The sequence below is a fragment of the Carlito syrichta genome, unplaced genomic scaffold (genome assembly GCF_000164805.1).
Source record: "Carlito syrichta isolate Samal-C Ts95f unplaced genomic scaffold, Tarsius_syrichta-2.0.1 Scaffold303067, whole genome shotgun sequence".
NCBI classification, from domain to species: Eukaryota; Metazoa; Chordata; class Mammalia; order Primates; family Tarsiidae; genus Carlito; species Carlito syrichta.
This window is the reverse complement of record NW_007247163.1, coordinates 88,441-105,756: the sequence shown is the minus strand read 5'-3', so window position 1 is coordinate 105,756 and position 17,316 is coordinate 88,441. Positions and strand designations below refer to the sequence as shown.

The following is a 17,316-nucleotide window of genomic DNA, read 5'->3' as shown; positions in this document are numbered from 1 at the left end:
CGCAGGCTCAGGCAATCCACTCACCTCAGCCTCCCAAAGGCACGGGATTACAGGCTGAGCCACCGAGCTCGGCTCGGAGTTGACTTTTGAGCATTTCGTTTCACAGTTATAATCCAGGCAACAAGTATACTAATTCAATTTGAGTTCAAATAAAGACTTACATGAATTTACTTTAAACAACTGTGCAAGATGACTATTCCTAGGCCTGTCTTCATTTCTTGTGTATGTGCACACAAACTTTTTTTTATTGAGGTTTTTTTTTTTGAGTTGGAGTCTCGCTCTGTTGCTCAGACTGGAGTGCAGTGGCCACTCCTGGCAACCGCAGCCTTGACTGATTTTTTTAATTTACTGTAGAGATGAGGTCTGGTCTTGAACCCCTGGGCTCAGGCAATCCTCCCACCTCAGCCTCCCAAAGTGCTAATAGGTATGAGCCACTGTGCCTGGCCTGATATGGTTTTGATGAGGATTATATGAGAGCATATCTGAATAGTGCTTACAAGAGTACCTAGCACAGTCAATGCTCAAAAATATTACCTACGGCCAGGCTCGGTGGCTCAGCCTGTAATGCCAGCACTTTGGGAGGCCGAGGTGAGTGGACTGCCTGAGCCCGCGGGTTTGAGACCCACCTAGGCAACTTGGTGAGACCTCATCTCTACAATAAAGAAAAAAAATTAGCCGGGTGTGGTAGCGTGCGCCTGTAGTTCTAGCTACTTGGAAGGCTGAGGTGGAAGGATCGCCGGAGCCCAGCAGGTCGAGGCTGCGGTGGCCGGGAGCGGCTACTGCACTCCAGTCTGGGGGACAGAGGGAGACTCCAACTCAAAAAAAAAAAAAAATATTACCTACTATTACTAATGCCTTGCTGCATGAGTTTTGTCTTATATAGACAGATTTCTCGGAAACAAGGCTGTAAGCTAAGGCTAGATACAAAAATCTAGAATACCTGAGCTGGAAGGGACTTCAGATGATGGTATCTTTCCCTCCATCATGGGTCATAGCATAATTCCCTTAGAGGCTAGGCAAGCATCAGAAACACCCAAATGGGAGTTGGTGGGGACAGAGGCAGACTGTGGCATGTGTGTGGTACTTAGAAGGTGTGGCTGATATTCAGCTGCATGTTACTATTACCACTGGGAACAAGACTTAAGCTGACAGACCTTTTGAGTTTTAAAGAGAAGCTGGAAATGTGATTTTTTTAGGGAAAAATTTGTATCTTTATCATACTAAATTTACTTAAAAACACAACAAAACAAAGCCAAAGTAAGGGCTCAACAAGGTATGTCTGTAGGTCAGACTTGGTTCTGGAAAAGCCAGTTCGCAGCCTCTGCACTGCCTCATAAAGCTGAGAAGTTATGTGACTGGCCCAAAGCCACAGAGCCAGAGAGCTGACTGGGCCCAGTCGGACCTTTTTCAAGTAGGCATGGCGCTCTGGGATACCCGCCCTCACCTGTATTTGCATTGCTCCCAATACTGTTGATGGCTGGCGGCACTGAGCTGGATGGATGGAAGGGCACGTGTCCATTTTCCCGGGGTGGCTTGTCCTGCCACCCTGGCCCTGCCTCCCCAGGGCCCAGCTCTGCAGGGCCCCCCCACTCATCTGAGCCCTGGCGTGAGTGGTAGGAGGGCTCTGGTCGGGTGCGGAAGCCACTAGCCAGTCGTTCTTCCAGGTGGCTCAGCCAGAGGGCCAGTGCGTTGCGGTCCTCCAGTGTGGTGGCTGGGTGGATGAGGGCATAGGAAAGCAGCTGGCGACTCTCCTCGATGAAGGCATTGCTCTCGATTGAGTAAGCCAGCACTTTCTGCAGTAGCCTCATGTATTCCGACTTGGCCTCCGTGTTGCCTGGCTGAAGTAGGGGCAGGTGGGACAGCAGGAGGGACACCACCTTCTCTTTGGACTCCTGCTGCCATTGGCTGACGATAGCTAAAGAGGGGATAAGAGGAAATGTCAGGAGAACCAGGATGGGGAACGCCTATAAACCCGAGAGAGCTACCTATCACCTACTCCCTCAGCAGCAATCTCTCTCTCTCCCCTTTCTGTTCGTCACCCTAGACCTTGGCCCTCACATAGGTGAGGTCTACTTCTAGAGTATTTTTTCCTGGTTATTACCATTCCTATTCTCAAAACTCTTCAGTGGCTCCCAATCAGCCAGACTTGCTACTCTGAAATCTGAGCTCCTCCTCCTGCCCTCCAGACCTGCTCTTTTGCTCTGTCCCCAGTCTTCATGGCCTCTACTCCTTTTTCTCTGTCAAAACAGCCTCCTTCCTGATTGGGGAAGGCAGTGGAATGTGGTAGTTAGAAACTTGGGCTCTGGAATCAGATGGTCTGCACTTCCCAGGTCACTAGCTGGACCTTGATAAATCACCTTGAACTTCATCGAGCATGTATTTCTGTATCTGCAAAATTTTAGAGATAATTACAGTACTCAATTCACAGTGCTGTTCTGAGATTCAATGAGCTAATAAAGAATGGAAAGTTGCTTGGCATTTAGGACATAATAAATGCTTGCTGTTATTTTTTTTTTTTTGAGTAGGAGCCTCACTGTCTCCCAGGCTGGAATGCAGTGACACACTCACGGCCACCGCAGCCTCGACCTGCTGGGCTCAGGCGATCTTTCCACCTTAGTCCTCCAAATAGCTGCTATCATTTTTTAACTAGTCTCTCTGCTTCTAGATTCTCCTCCTCCAATCACTCTTCCAATTCACTTCAGGATGTCAAGTTCCTGACCAGGAGTTTACAATGGCAACCAGCACCAACAGACTCAAGGCCACGAGCTCCTTGTCAAACATCACCTTCATTTCCAGGGCACTCCCTGCCTTCTATTCCTCCAGATACAGACTCAGCTCAGGACACTTCTATCTTCCCTGGGGCTCTCTCCACACTACGCATTCATCCAAGTGTCTGCCTTGAGGTTGGGGTTCAAGGCTTTTGTGTGCAACAATGTCACGCCTCCTACACAAATTCTTTTGTAGACTGCCTAAACTTACAGCTTTCCTACAGGAAGCCTTTTCTGGCTGTTGTATGCCATCGATGGTCATCTTGACATCCCTTTCCTATTCCACCACCTGAGGGCCTCAGTCTGTCCTGTGGAGATAAGCCAGGTTTCCCCCCTCAACCCAGAAAGGAGTTCCTTAAGAATATGGCCCCAGGCTGGCCACATAAAGGAGGTCTTGGCAAGGAACTATTACAGGTCTACTGTCCCCTTCAAAAACTTGTTGACACTTCTGTGACTAGCTAAACAGGGTGGAGGATGGAGATAATGCTGACAGGGCAAAGGAGAGGGACAAAGAACACCAATGCATGAGAAAAGAGACAATGATTAAGGGCCAGGCCAGCTCTGCCCTCATACTCTTGGGCACCTTTAGTTAAGGTGATGACTCGCAGATACCTCACAACAAAGAGAGATATGCTAATGGCGAGGGCCTGGAAAGGGGCAAAGGTGCTGGCCTTCACCAGAGCTAGGACCCCAGAGAAGTGGCTTATGTCCCTTCTCTACCACTTAGTGGCCATGTAACTCTGGGCAATTGGGACCACTTCACTAAGCTCTACTTTCACTATCTGTAAAGTGGAGCTCAGAATAATTCATAGGAATTAATTGAACCCGTGGCATAAAGTAAGTCCTCAGTTAGTTTTTACTAGTATCATGGTTATTATATCTTACTATGGCTCTTTCCCTTCAAATACACACAGAGATCCCAAAGACAAGCCAATCTCCTGGCCCAGGAAACAGAGAGGATGGGAATAGGAACATAACGAAAATATCAGAAATCTAGGCATCTGAGGGTCTTTCAGCCCACTTCCTTAGACCTTAAGATGCTAAGAACATCTAGCATGCTTCAGGACTGCCTAAAAAGAAAAACAATAACAACAACAAAAAAAACCAAAACAACCCCAATGACCCCTGGTCTCCTGACCACAATGCAGAACAGACACCTGGCCACTAGCATACAAAATTGAGAAATGCCCCTTTGTAGCCCTCTTTCTCTCTTTTTAAATTCTGAGTTGGGAGTCTCACTCCGTCGCCCAGGCTGGAGAGCAGTGGCACGCTCACAGCCACCCCAGCATCGACCTGCTGGGCTCCGGCAATCCTTCCACCTCAGCCTTCCAAGTAGCCAGAACTACAGGTATGCGCTACCATGCCTGGCTAATTTTTTTTATTTATTGTAGAGACGAGGTCTCGCCAAATTACCTGGGCTGGTCTCAAACCCGCAGGCTCAAGTAATTCACTCGCCCCAGCCTCCCAAAGTGCTGGGATTACAGGCTGAGCCACTTGGTCCTGCCAGCCCTTTTTCTCTTAATGACCTGCTTGGAAATCTGTGACCTGGAATTCACCTACAGTACCCTTAATTCTACTTAAATTTGTAGCCCTAGGAAAATGAATTATACACAACTCCAAATGCTAGGCTATGTAAACTGGGCATTTTCTTGGCTTGGGTCCTCTGCTAAAAGCTTCCTAGAGACCTCTGGTAAAGTGCCCAGGAATTCATCTATTCATTCAAAGTCATCAACTCATACAACAGATACAGCATTGGCAAAAATTAGTAACAGAACCAACGATACTACTACTACTACTAACGATGATATCAATTATGGATAGCATTTATTGAGTTTTTATGCACCAGACATTATGCTAAGAACACGATTGTTTTTCATTCCTGTCTCAACCCTGTTTCAGCATTCCCATCTTGCAGACGAAGCAAACAGATTGGAAAGGGGAAGTCACTTCCCTTAAGTGAGTCAGTAAGTGACAAAACTGAGATCTGAACCCAGGTCTGTCCGCTCCAGAACTGGGAGGAAAGTTCACTCATAACCTTTTATCTCTCCAATGCCAAATCTCTCTTCTTCCCTGGCTTTCCAGAGCCTTTTCAATATTTGTTACTCAAACCTGGAAAATCTCACTCCCTCTTGTTTTAATTTGAACCAGGTAGCCATGACCACAAAGCTGTCTATACACCATCTCTGTATCTAAAGATCTTTCTAAGGTGGAACACCCCTTTCTGAAGTCAGGAAACCTTTGTCTTTCCAGACTTCCCATCTCCATCTAGCATTGGACCAAATGGCAATGAGCCATCTGGTACCCACTTTTGCTAACTTAGATTTTTTTTTTTGGGTATTAGTTTCTGACGCCCAGGTTGGAATGCAGTGGCATGCTCGTGGCTCACCACAGCCCCAATCTCCTGTGTTCAGGCAGTCTTTTTGCCTCAACTGCCCAAGTAGCTGGGGCTACAGGCACATACCACTGCCTAAATTTTTTTTTTTTGAGTTGGAGTCTCACTCTGTCACCCAGACTGGAGTGCTATGGCTGCTCCCAGCCACTGCAGCCTTGTCCTGCTGGGCTCCAGCGATCCTTCCGCCTCAGCCTTCCAAGTAGCTGGAAGGCGCATGCTACCATGCCCGGGGCTAATTTTTGATTTATTGTAGAGATGAGGTCTCACCAAGTTGCCCAGGTGGGTCTCGAACCCGCAGGCTCAGGCAATCCACTCACCTCAATCCTCCCAAAGCACTGGGATTACAGGCTGAGCCACCAAGCCCGGCTGTGCCTGACTAATTTTTATTTATTTATATTTTATTTTTTAAGTTGGAGTCTCATTCTATCACCCAGGCTGGAGGGCAATGGCACACTCCTGGCCACCGCAGCCTCGACCTGCTGAGCTTAGGCGATCCTTCCATCTCAGCCTTCCAAGTAGCTGGAACTACAGGCACACGCCACCATGCCTGGCTAAATTTTTATTTATTTGCAGAGACAAGTTCTTGCTATGTTGCTTGAACTCCTGGGCTTAAGCAATTCTCTTGCCTCAGCCTCCCAAAGTGTTGGGATTACAGTCATCACGCCCGGCCAGTTTTTGGTTCTTGGATGAGAAGGAAGAAAAAATACAGTGATTAATATAGAGACAGAAAGTCAAGGACTTGCATTCCAGTTGTGTCATGCAGCTGCCTGGGCAATATGCTTCCTCCTCTGTAAAACAGGGATTAAAAGCCTGCTGAGACTTAGGGAAATGCTGTAGGTAAAACATCTGATACAGTCTGCCTACTGTAAGCACTCAGTATGTGGCACAACTACGGGTGTTTTTCTCCTTCTTCCCAAGAGTCAGAAGCGTCAGTCTTGCCCCGTCAGCTCTACTCTGACATTCTCAATTGCTGTTGTTTAGGCCTTACAGGGTAGCCAGAGGCATCTAGGACAGAGAGAAGCCTTGTCTAATCCCTCCCCCATCCCAGAGTACTGCCAGGACCCCAGGGCTAAGGGACACAACTTCTCCTCTGGTACTGCCAGGGGACGTGACAGAACAACCCCAAGGGTTGGGCTCAATGAAGGACCTTGTTCTACTGCTGAGAAAGGGGAGAGTGGTTTTGGACGAATGGAGGCTGATCCTGGGGAAATGTGTGCTCATGTGTCTGTGTGGTGGTGGTGGTGGGGAGGGCGGGCCTCCCATGACTGGGAAGCATCAGTGAGTACTGGACGTGGTCCAAGGAATTTGTGCAGCCTCAGGCCCCTTGGGGTGAGCCCAGCTGGGGCTGCAGATGACGGGTGGGGATGGAACTTCTAGTTTCCTGCCCAGATCAGAAAAATCTGGCCCAGAGTTGAGGCACAGCAGGGGCCCAATGAATACCTGTACAATTGAACCCAGATGGTCCCCTGGAAGGTAGCAGTGTCTACGGTAGTAGTGTCCATGTGTATATAATATGCTTCTCTAAGATCCCCCAACCTCAGGTCACCCTGTCTCAAGACCTAACAGAGTACACTAAGAAGACAAGTTCAACAGGCAAACTTGCTTGGGTTCAAAATCTAGCTCTGCCTGCAAGATCTAGGTCAAGGTAACTGCAGGCCAGTTCTTTAACCTGAGCCTTGCTTTCCTCTTCTGTGCAATGACTGTTGTAAAAGCCCCTACACCTCACAGGGTTGCTGTAAAGAGTCAATGAGACAATTATGCAAGGCTCCTGGCATGTGGTAAGTGCTCAGCACATTTAAACTATTATTGTTGTTGCTCCAGGTTGAAGCTCTAGATCCCATGCTGTTTCAGGGATGCGGGGAGTAGCTCACACAGAAAAGCACATCTGGGCTTCCCACTTAAGATTCCTGACAGGGGTGGGGAATTTCACACAGTTATTTACCAAAAACAGACACATCTCTGGTTCCTCACAGCTAGACGTACAACAAGCTATGATGAAATTCGGGAGGTGGGAGGATGGGGAAGGGGGCTGGGGAATGCCAAGACGTCAACGGCTCCTCACCAAGCTGCAAGCCTGGACCCCAGGGATATGGAGAGGATGAGGGAGGCTGTGAGTATGAACACCCTCCTTGGCTACAGTGCAACAGGGGCGGGGGGGCCAGGTGACCAGAACTAAGGTCATGACCCTGGGTCCTGGCAAATCACAGAAGCCAAATATAACCTTGAGTCTGCCGTAAGAGCAAAACCATTTTTATGTGCTGGGCTGGTGCAACAATTATGGCAGCCTTGGGCACCAGCCAGAGGGGCTGGGGTTTGGCTCCAAACATGCCTTTCTCTGCCTCACACAGACATGGGAGGACCAGGGGGTTCACATTTTTGTTTGATGAACTGTCAGTAGAGCCTGAAAGGGGTGGGTGAAGGCATCATGGCTGAGTTCTGGTGACTCATTTACCACGGCCCCCTCCTGACCTCAGTTTCCCCACCCAGATTCAGGGAGCCAAAGAAGGAGGGGCTTAAACCTGCTAGATAAGGGGACTGACTTAGAGGACAAGAGGTGGGAAGAAAATGCAGGAAATGTAACCCAGGAAGTTACAGGGCCAGGGAGGAAAGTGGAATTTAGCTCCTCTGACTCCCTCCTGTCCATGGGAACACTGGAGGCAAGAAGAGGGCCAGGATAGCTCCTAACAGGCAGGGAAGACAGTAGAGGGAGAAGGAACAGGGATCACAACAAGGGAAAACCTGGGCCTCTTCTTCCCTGTTTAGAGACCCTTTGGAGTACAGCTTCCTATTCCTGGGCGTGCCTCAGGTTTTGCTTCCATGAACTGATGCTGGCTGACTGAGGTAGAAGAATTCCCTACACCTTCCCATCTGCTTGAAAGAAGGGGGAAGGGACAGGAAGGGATGACCCAGGCCAGGTCAGAGCCCCTTTTCACAGATCTTACTTCTAGTAGGTCACACAACAGTACCCTCACCATCTGCCTGAGCCCAACCAGAATCAGCATCAGTATCAAGATAAGTGGTACTCCACTGGGTACACAAAAGAGTCAACTAGGGAGCTTTAAATCTCTGGGGACAGGATCTAGGCCTTATATTATTTTTAGAAAGCCCTTGGGGGATTCTGAACGAAGCTAGGATTGGGACACACTCACCTAGGTCAATTATTCTGTGTTTCCTGCCCTATCTGAGGAGGAAATAGGCAGGTGGGCAGCTCTGACCCAAACTCAAGGTCTCCCCAGAGAACTGGAGGAAGAAGCAGGGTTGGTTGGGTAGGACATAGAGAATAAAACCCAGAAAAAAGGAGGGAATCTGCCTCACTGATCAGTTCTCCAAGTTTAAAGGGATCTGAAAAGCTGGAGAAGGGCTTCAGATCCTGCAACGGGCAGCTCTAACAGGGACTGGTGAACCAGCTGAACCCAAGATTTGGTCCGTGGGCAAGTGTGCATCTTTTGGGGCAGGGGAGAAGGGGCAGATTTTCTGAGTAATCCATCCCATTAAATATTAAGAACTGAGCCGGGCTTGGTGGCTCAGCCTGTAATCCCGCGCCTTTGGGAGGCTGAGGTGAGTGGATTGCCTGAGCCCGCGGGTTCAAGACCCGCCTGGGTAGCGAGACCTCATCTCTACAATAAATAAAAAAAAAAAATAATAAGCCGGGAGTGGTAGTGCATGCCTGTAATTCTGGCTACTCGGAAGGATGAGGAGGAAGGATCGCCGGAGCCTAGCAGGTCAAGGCTGTGGTGGTCGGAAGCAGCCACTGCACTCGTCTGGGCGACAGAGTGAGACTCCAACTCAAAAAAAAAAAAAAAAAAAATTAAGAACTGTTACTCTAGAAGAAATGTACTGGGCATCCCCCAGTAGAAAGTAGTATGCTTGGCTGTGGCAATCTTCTTTGGCACATTATTTCAGAGCCCAAGAGGTACCTGGAAAGTACTGAGAACAACCCCCTCACTATCCAAATGGGAATCCTTAGGCCCAAGGGGGTGGAACTAACCCAGGTTACAAGAGTAGTGGCAGAGCAGGATCTAGAACTCGAGTCCTAGTCTCAAGTCCCAAGACAAATGAATCATTCAGCAAAGCATCATGTCTCACACTTCCTAGTCATCAAAAGAACCTAGGTACTTGGTCTCAAGGCCCATCTCCTCAAGACTAATTTAGGTGGTCTGTGAGGGGGCAGAAATATAGATTGTAAAAGTCACTCCCCTCCCATAATGATTCTAACAATGGTGCAACTTTGGGAAACACAAGGGAATGGGAAGGCCATAATGAACGAAGAAGGCAAAACAGTCAGAAGAGGACTAGCTCCTTCTACAAGGCAAGTCCTCAAGCCCAGGAAGTAGTGCCTTCCTTTACAAATAGGGGAGTTGGAAGGCGGGGTTCTACTTGAGTGTGGGAGTGAGACAGGAGGCACCGATGTCCTCAGGTTCTCTAGTCTACTGAGAAAGAGGCATTCCAAGGCCCCACAGAATTTACCCTCTGGGATCACTTCTTTTAAGTCATATCTTGCTCCGGTCCTGGCAGGCATCCTGCTGACTCTGGAACACACTACGGCCTCCCCTTTCCTCCTACTCTAAGTCTTCCTCCCCTCTCCACCCATCTAAGTACGAGCTTGCTATAGTCTCACCATGTGACATGGGGTTATGGATAAAGATCTTGATTCATGTACTCATTCATCATTCAATTCATTCCACAACAGTTTTCAGTCTGACTAGGCGTTACCCCTAATATCCGAATGCAAATCATCCGGGATAGGCCTCAGTTTGTTTTGTTTTTTTTTTGAGTCGGAGTCTCACTCTGTCGCCCAGACTGGAGTGCAGTGGCCGCTCCCGGCCACCGCAGCCTCGACCTGCTGGGCTCCGGCGATCCTTCCGCCTCAGCCGTCCAAGTAGCCAAAATTACAGGCATGTGCCACCACGCCCGGCTGATTTTTTTAATTTATTGTAGAGATGAGGTCTCGCTGCCCAGGCGGGTCTTGTATAAAGTGTAGCATGTCTTTCAAGGGCAATGTGGCGAGAACAAACATTTTAAATGCACATACCTCCAAACTAACAGTTCCACAGAATCCAAGGAATTTATCCTAGAGATGCTCATAGGGTACTATTACAGCACTGTTTGCAAGAGCAAGACCATATAAATGTGGTAGAGCCTACTGGTCAAGAGTTCTAAAGAGCTCTAAAGTCAAATTGGAGCTCTACTTCTGATGAACTGTGTGACCTAGGGCAAGTCACTTAATATCTCCAGATCTCGGTCTCCTCATCTGTAAAATGGAGGAATAATAGGACCTATCCAACAGGGTTGTTCTGAGGGTTAAGTGAGTAATAAAGGTAAAAGCAATGCTTGGTATACAGGTAGGACTGAATGTGATCTATTCCTTATTATGCAGCCATTGACAACAATGAGGTATATATGTAGGTGCCAAATATGGAATAATCTTCAAATTATACTGGTAAGTGACAAAACCAAACTGGTTAAGATGCATGATGCTTGGCCATAAGTATATTAAGACAAGTAAAACAATGACAAAGTTGGAAGGAGAATATGTATACCTTCATATGTGCACAGAATTCATCTCACCAAACATAAACAAGAAAATAGGAACATGAAATCTAGAAGGAGCCGCGCCTTTGGGAGGCTGAGGTGAGTGGATTGCCTGAGCCCATGGGTTCGAGACCCGCCTGGGCAATGAGACCTCATCTCTACAATAAATCAAAAAATCAGCCGGGCGTGGTAGCGTGTGCCTGTAATTCCAGCTACTCAGAAGGCTGAGGCGGAAGGATCGCTGGAGCCCAGCAGGCGAGGCTGCGGTGGCCGGGAGCGGCCACTGCACTCCAGTCTGGGCAACCGAGTGAGACTCCAACTCAAAAAAAAAAAAAAAGAAAGAAATCTAGAAGGGCGACCTCTCTTTTCATCTTTTGATCTGATTTTACTATAAGTTCTGAAAACAAAAACTAAAAATACTCAAATATCAGTATACACTACTGGTGATTCTGACTATACAAAGAGCCAAGATAGGCACTCAGTGGTTATCCAACTGCCTGCTCAGGATGGGGCAGTGGGGGTGTGTGACAAAGCTGTTTGGGACACTGGCCTGTCCCAAGGGAGCCCCCACTCTGAAGGTAGAGCCATACCACAAACAGAACTCCTGCCCTTGGTGCTATAGTGGTAGGGAGGGTGTCAGGGTGAGAAATAGCTGAGCTCTAAGCCTGCTGCAGCTGACTTGGGTTCTACTGCTCTGTCTGCCAGACTAGGACTGGTGTGATTCCTGGACTGAGTAGCTATCATCCCTACAACCATGGTGCTTCTGTGACCTGAACATAAGAACGCAATAAAATAAAGGTTATTGTTGCTAAAGCAGGTGAGTCTGGGGAGATGAGGAAAGCCAGGAAGCTCTGTGGCTCCCCAAGTCCTAACCATAGCAGCCCATGCTCCTTTCCTCACCTGTAAAATGGGGCCAATAACATCACCTATCTTATGGGGTTGTTGGACTAAATGAGTTACTGACAATAAAACAATGGACATGTATTGAGTGTTTACTACATGCCAGGTATTGTTCTAAGAGCTACACCAGCATTAACTCCTTGAATTCTCACAACTACTCTAGAAGGTAGATATACTCATCATCTTGCTTTGAAGATGAAGAAACTGAGACACAGAGAGGTTAAATACTTGATTACATGGCAAGTAACAAAACTGGGATTTAAACTTAGATAGTCTGGCTTGAGAGCCACCCAAGAACACCACTTTTAAAGTTAATATACAAGTAAAGACAGAACCTGGCTTGTTTTAAGGCTTCAGTGTGAACTATTATTATAGAGGCGGAAAGAGTTAGAGTGACTAATTTGGACAGAATCTGCATGGAGTCTCTGGGTCTCGTCCCAGCTAGCTTTTGGGTATCCACTACTCTGCCTCTTCACTAGCCTCCATCTCTCCTACCTGTCACTGGAACCAATAGTTCTCCATCAGCCCTGGGGAGGCCCAGGAGGCCAGAATGACTTCAGTAGTGGTCCTTGGCTCAGGTCTAAATCCCGTCTACAACTGGGGCCTTAGGGACAGGTTCTATAGAAGCCTGGCTCACCCACCCCAATACTAACCTCACAGGACACAGAATGCCTCTCTACTGATTGCTTAGGGAACGCATATGAAGAAATGTATCTAAATTCAGAACTCTTGAAGCTGCTTATGCCTTAAGTCCAACCTACCTCTAGGGGGAAAGAATAGTATAGGATGACTTTTGGATTTTGGAAAAGTTCTAAAATCCCCTTCCAGCTCCAATGTCCTGGAGCGTAAATGAATGAATGTTCACCTTCTATCCCCTTTCATAGGTAATGACTTTAGTATGTTCCTTTTAGCCACCCACATAAGCCACTCCACATGACCCCTCCCTTTGCATGAGCACTTTCCAGTTTGCATTGCCCCCTACCCCCAGAAGTCCACCATTCCATGCCTGAGGATATATGTCAGCAAAAACCTTAGAAGACCCAAGATGACAACTTGGGAGGTCAAGGACTTCCCAACCACCACCAAACATAGAATCCACATTACTTTTTTTGTTGTTGTTGAGTAGGAGTCTCATTCTGCCACCCAGGCTGGAGTGCAATGGTAAGCTCACGGCCACCGCAGCCTTGATCAGCAGGGCTCAGGTGATCCTTCCGCCTTAGCCTTGAAGTAGCTGGAACTACAGGTGCCCACCACCACACCAGGCTATTTTTTTGATTGATTGTAGAGACAAGGTCTTGCCAAGTTGTCCAGGCTGGTCTCAAACCCGTGGGCTCAGGCAATTCTCTCACCTCTGCTTCCCAAATGCTGGGATTACAGGCGTGAGCCACCACATCCAGTCTGAGCCCATATTTCTTTTTTTTTTTGAGCTGGAGTCTCACTCTGTCACCCAGACTGGAGTGCAGCAGCCGCTCCCAGCCACCGCAGCCTCGACCTGGGCTCCGGAGATCCTTCCACCTCAGCCTTCCAAATAGCTGGAACTACAGGCGCGCACTACCACACCTGGCTAATTTTTTGATTTATTGTAGAGATGAGGTCTCGCCAAGTTGCCCAGGTGGGTCTCGAACCCGCGGGCTCAGGCAATCCACTCACCTCAGCCTCCCAAAGTGCGGGATTACAGGCTGAGCCACCAAGCCCGGCTCTAATCTTTGGATTTATTGTAGAGATGAGGTCTTGCCAAGTTGCCCAGGCTGGTCTTGAACCCTGGGCTCGGGCAATCCTCTCACCTCAGCCTCCCAAAGTGCTGGGATTATAGACGAGAGCCACTGCGCCCGGCCAGAACCCACATTTCTTAACACCATTAGGTTGACCTCCTCAGCCATCTGTTCCAGGTCTCCCTCCTGTTGTGCTCCCATCTCTAGTTGTAGAGACTCACCAGCACTGTTGGCCTCCGACTCCAGCAGGTGGATGTCATTGCAGTCTGCCAGTGAGTGCTCCAAGCAGAGCTGCAGGAAGCGGGCTTGAGTACGGGTGACCCGTTTCAGAAGTGACAGCAGGGCCACTGTCTGCTCACACTCATTCCAGCCCTTGAACCAGCCAGCGAGGATTCCCACCTGGTCTCGGAACATCATGGTGCCGGGCCTGGGGCCAGGGTGGGGGGACGGCGGTGGCGAGGGCCAGCGCCGTCACATGGTCCCGGCTCTGGACTACTGTTACCTCTTCCCTGAGGGCCAGGGCTTGAGAATGTTCCCTGGCGTGGTGGCAACAAATGATTGAGGGAGAAGAGGAAGCCTGCTCACATTGGGGGAGGTCTTGGTCCAACCAAATTGCTCCAGTCTCCTGGAAAAAGAAGCAAAGGGGTCAGACAGAATGAGGGGCCAGTGAGCATGGGTTGAAGGTACATGGAGGCCTCATGCATTCCTCTTTCAGGGTACTTGCTCTGCTGAGCTCCCAAAAGATGAAACCAACATCAGATACTAAACCAATTCTGTCTGCAATTTCCAAATCCAGGCTTGACTGGGACTCAGAGACATATTCCCAGAGACTAAGAAGGTGTTGCCCCTCACACCTGGCTGTCATAGAGCCAAATGAAGTGGATTTAAAACATGGAGTAAGTTGGAAATATTTTTCTGAAGTGGAAAACAGAGGCTGCATATTATGGAAAAAGATTTGAATTAATGGAGATGTGGCCCAAGGTGACATGACTAAGCAGACATGTGACCCTGAGCATATCCCTGACCTTGTTGGTTTCCTCTGAGAGAATGACTGCTCACCTGCTGAAAGGACCCTAAGGGCTTTTTAATTACTTTAAGCTAAGACCCACAATACTAGGTAGGGGATGGATAGTGGGGTAGCAACCTTGGTGGAGATCTCGGGTATGCAGATATCCATCGGATCTGTAATTGGCTGGGTACTGGTCAGCCCCTAGGCATGGGCATGGGCAGAGAGAACATTTCAAAGATTATCAACAGGCTGAGGGGATCTTATCCCCTCCAACCCAGGTCCCCCACTTCACAGAGGGCACAGTTTTGATCGCTAAGATTTCACCCATCTCCACACTGAGGCAATCTCTCCCAGCCCTCTTCTTCATTTCCCTGAAGGCTGCTCCAGACCCAAGTCCTCTGGTTGGAAAGTCCCTTTGGCTTCTAGAGATGCCAGCCTGTCTCAGGCTTCCCCTGGAAGCCAAGAAAATGCCAACCTGAGGGGAAGGAGACAGATCAAAAATCAAAAATTCACAAGCAAGAAAGTGTCCAAATTCTTCTCTTAGGCAGGAACTACATAGGACTTGTTTCAAGTGGGCAAACAACAGGCCTATTTTTCAGTTGACTGGTTTCTGGACACCACCCTGAAACCTTTTTCTAAGTGTCTCAAGCTCCAGGTCTCCACTCAACATTTCCTCTGTCTGTCTGTCTTGCAGCCAGTACCTTTGGCTTCATCCTCAAACCACATTCAGCTCCATTTCCTTCTGGCTGCCAAATGACTGAGGTTCCCTGAACTGAGAACTCCGTACAAAGACCCATTGAACTTACTAGGCTCAGATCTAACAGAGCTATTCACATCTCCCCAAATTTCCATGTTCCTACTGAGGAGAACCATGGGGTGCATTAGGCAATGATCATGGCTTGCCTCACAGATCCCCTGTGGGACCCTTAAACAGGATGAACTGGTCTGGCTATAAGAAGCAGGGAAAGGTATGAGGGAAAACGAAACTTTGCTCCAAGTTATATAGGCATCCCAGCAATTTTTTAAAAGGGGAAATCAGATGTCGTCTTCCTAGTTTAAAATCCTCCAATGACTTCCCAGTGCACTTAAATAAAATCTAAACTAAATCCAAACTTATTTTGGCCTACAGGGCACTGTAGAATTCCTGTGGCCTCTCCAACCTCATCTTGTACCAAATTCTTTTTTTTTTTTTTTGAGTTGGAGTCTCACTCTGTCACCCAGACTGAAGTGCAGTGGCCACTCCTGGCCACCGCAGCCTCGACCTGCTGAGCTCTGGCGATCCTTCTGCCTCAGCCTTCCAAGTAGCTGGAACTACAGGCGTGTGCTACCATGCTCGGCTAATTTTTTTTTAATTTATTGTAGAGATGAGGTCTTGCCAAGTTGCCCAGGCAGGTCTCGAACCCGCAGGCTCAGGCAGTCCACTCACCTCAGCCTCCCAAAGCATGGGATTACAGGCTGAGCCACTGAGCCCGGCCCAAATTCTTTCTTGTTCACTGGAATCCTCTTGCCCTAGAGGTTGGCTCTTGCTTGTCATTTAGGTCTCAGCTCAACATCACTTCCTTAGAATCTCCTGACCATGTGAAGAGTCTCTCTTCTGGTCACTCAATTATATTAATGCTATTTCATTTCTTTTATTTAATTTGACACCCTTAGATATCATCTTACCTATGTTGTTTCTCTCCTTTGAGTAAAATGCAAGGTATAGTCAGCCAGTACCTAAACAGTGCCTGGCATGTAGAAGGTGCTCTATAAATTTGGCTCAGGTGACCCTTCTGCCTCAGCCTTCCAGGTAGCTGAACCCACAGGCACATGCTACCAAGCCTGGCTAATTTTTTAATTTTTATTGTAGAGATGAGGTCTCGCCAAGTTGCCCAGGCTGGTCTCAAACCCGTGGGCTCAGGCAGTCCTCTCACCTCGGCCTCCCAAAGTGCTGGGATTATAGGCCTCAGCCACTGCGCCCGGCCCCATATTAGAGTCATCTAACCTGCTTCTCTCTGGAGTCAAAAAAACAAAAGACAAATATAATTCCTCTTCCGTGTGCTACCTCTTCAGATATTCAAAATCAGTTATGCCTTCCCCTTGAGTCTTTTCTTCCCCAGGGAAACTCTCAGTGCCTTCCAATTTTTCTCTTAGGACAGGGTTTTTGAATCCCTGTAACATCCTGTGGGTTGTTCCTTCTATCTTCTTTCCGCCCAGGGCTACAGAAATCCCTGGCATATCTTCCACGCTCACTTGTTTTTTCTTTTTCTTTTTTTGGAGTTGGAGTCTCACTCTGTTGCCTAGGCTGGAGTACAGTGGCACACTCATGGCCACCGTAGCCTCAACCTGCTGGGCTCTGTCGATCCTTCTGCCTCAGTCTCAAGAAAAATTAGCCAGGCGTGATGGCGCATGCCTGTAGTTCCAGCTACTTGGAAGGCTATGAGCATGCCATTGCACTCCAGCCTGGGCGACAGAGTGCGACTCCGACTCGGAAAAAAAAATTCCGTCCAATCCTGCCCCAGTCACTGATTCACTTTGATCTTAGAGCTGGTCTGCTTCTCTTCTCTAGAATATGTGAGATAAGGAGCCGGATTGGGTCAGACATGACTAATAGGTTTTACCTCACAAGCTAACTCCAAATGATTGGTAGAGGCTGCCTAGAGCACTGTGATGAAAAGGATCCTGAAGAAATTAATAGAAATATTCATCAATGGAGAATGACTGATAAATTGGGGCAGACCCCACACTATATGTACCTATTAAGAACATGCGGGGTTCGGTGGCTCAGCCTGCAATCCCACGCCTTTGGGAGGCTGAGGTGAGTGGACTGCCTGAGCCCGCGGGTTCGACACCCCCCTGGGCAACTTGGCGAGACCTCATCTCTGCAATAAATCAAAAATTAGCCGGGCGTGGTAGCACGTGCCTGTAGTTCCAGCTACTTGGAAGGCTGAGGCAGAAGGATCACCAGAGTCCAGTAGGTCGAGGCTGCGGTGGCCGGGAGTGGCCACTGCACTCCAGTCTGGG

General features: G+C 48.4%; 1 protein-coding gene across 1 annotated transcript in view; it reads right to left on the bottom strand.

Annotated features, from left to right (window-relative positions):
* SAMD4B (sterile alpha motif domain containing 4B) overlaps positions 1–16,976 on the bottom strand; it is a 34,214-nt gene extending 17,238 nt beyond the window's left edge. Inside the window, exons 1-3 of the mRNA XM_008057584.2 lie at positions 16,914–16,976; positions 13,526–13,929; positions 1,445–1,915 (exon numbers count right to left, since the gene is read on the bottom strand). Coding sequence (XP_008055775.1) covers positions 1,445–1,915; positions 13,526–13,721 — 667 coding nt within the window. The 5' untranslated portion in view covers positions 13,722–13,929; positions 16,914–16,976. The remainder of the gene's footprint in view (positions 1–1,444; positions 1,916–13,525; positions 13,930–16,913) is intronic.
* Between the last annotated feature and the right edge of the window lie 340 nt (positions 16,977–17,316).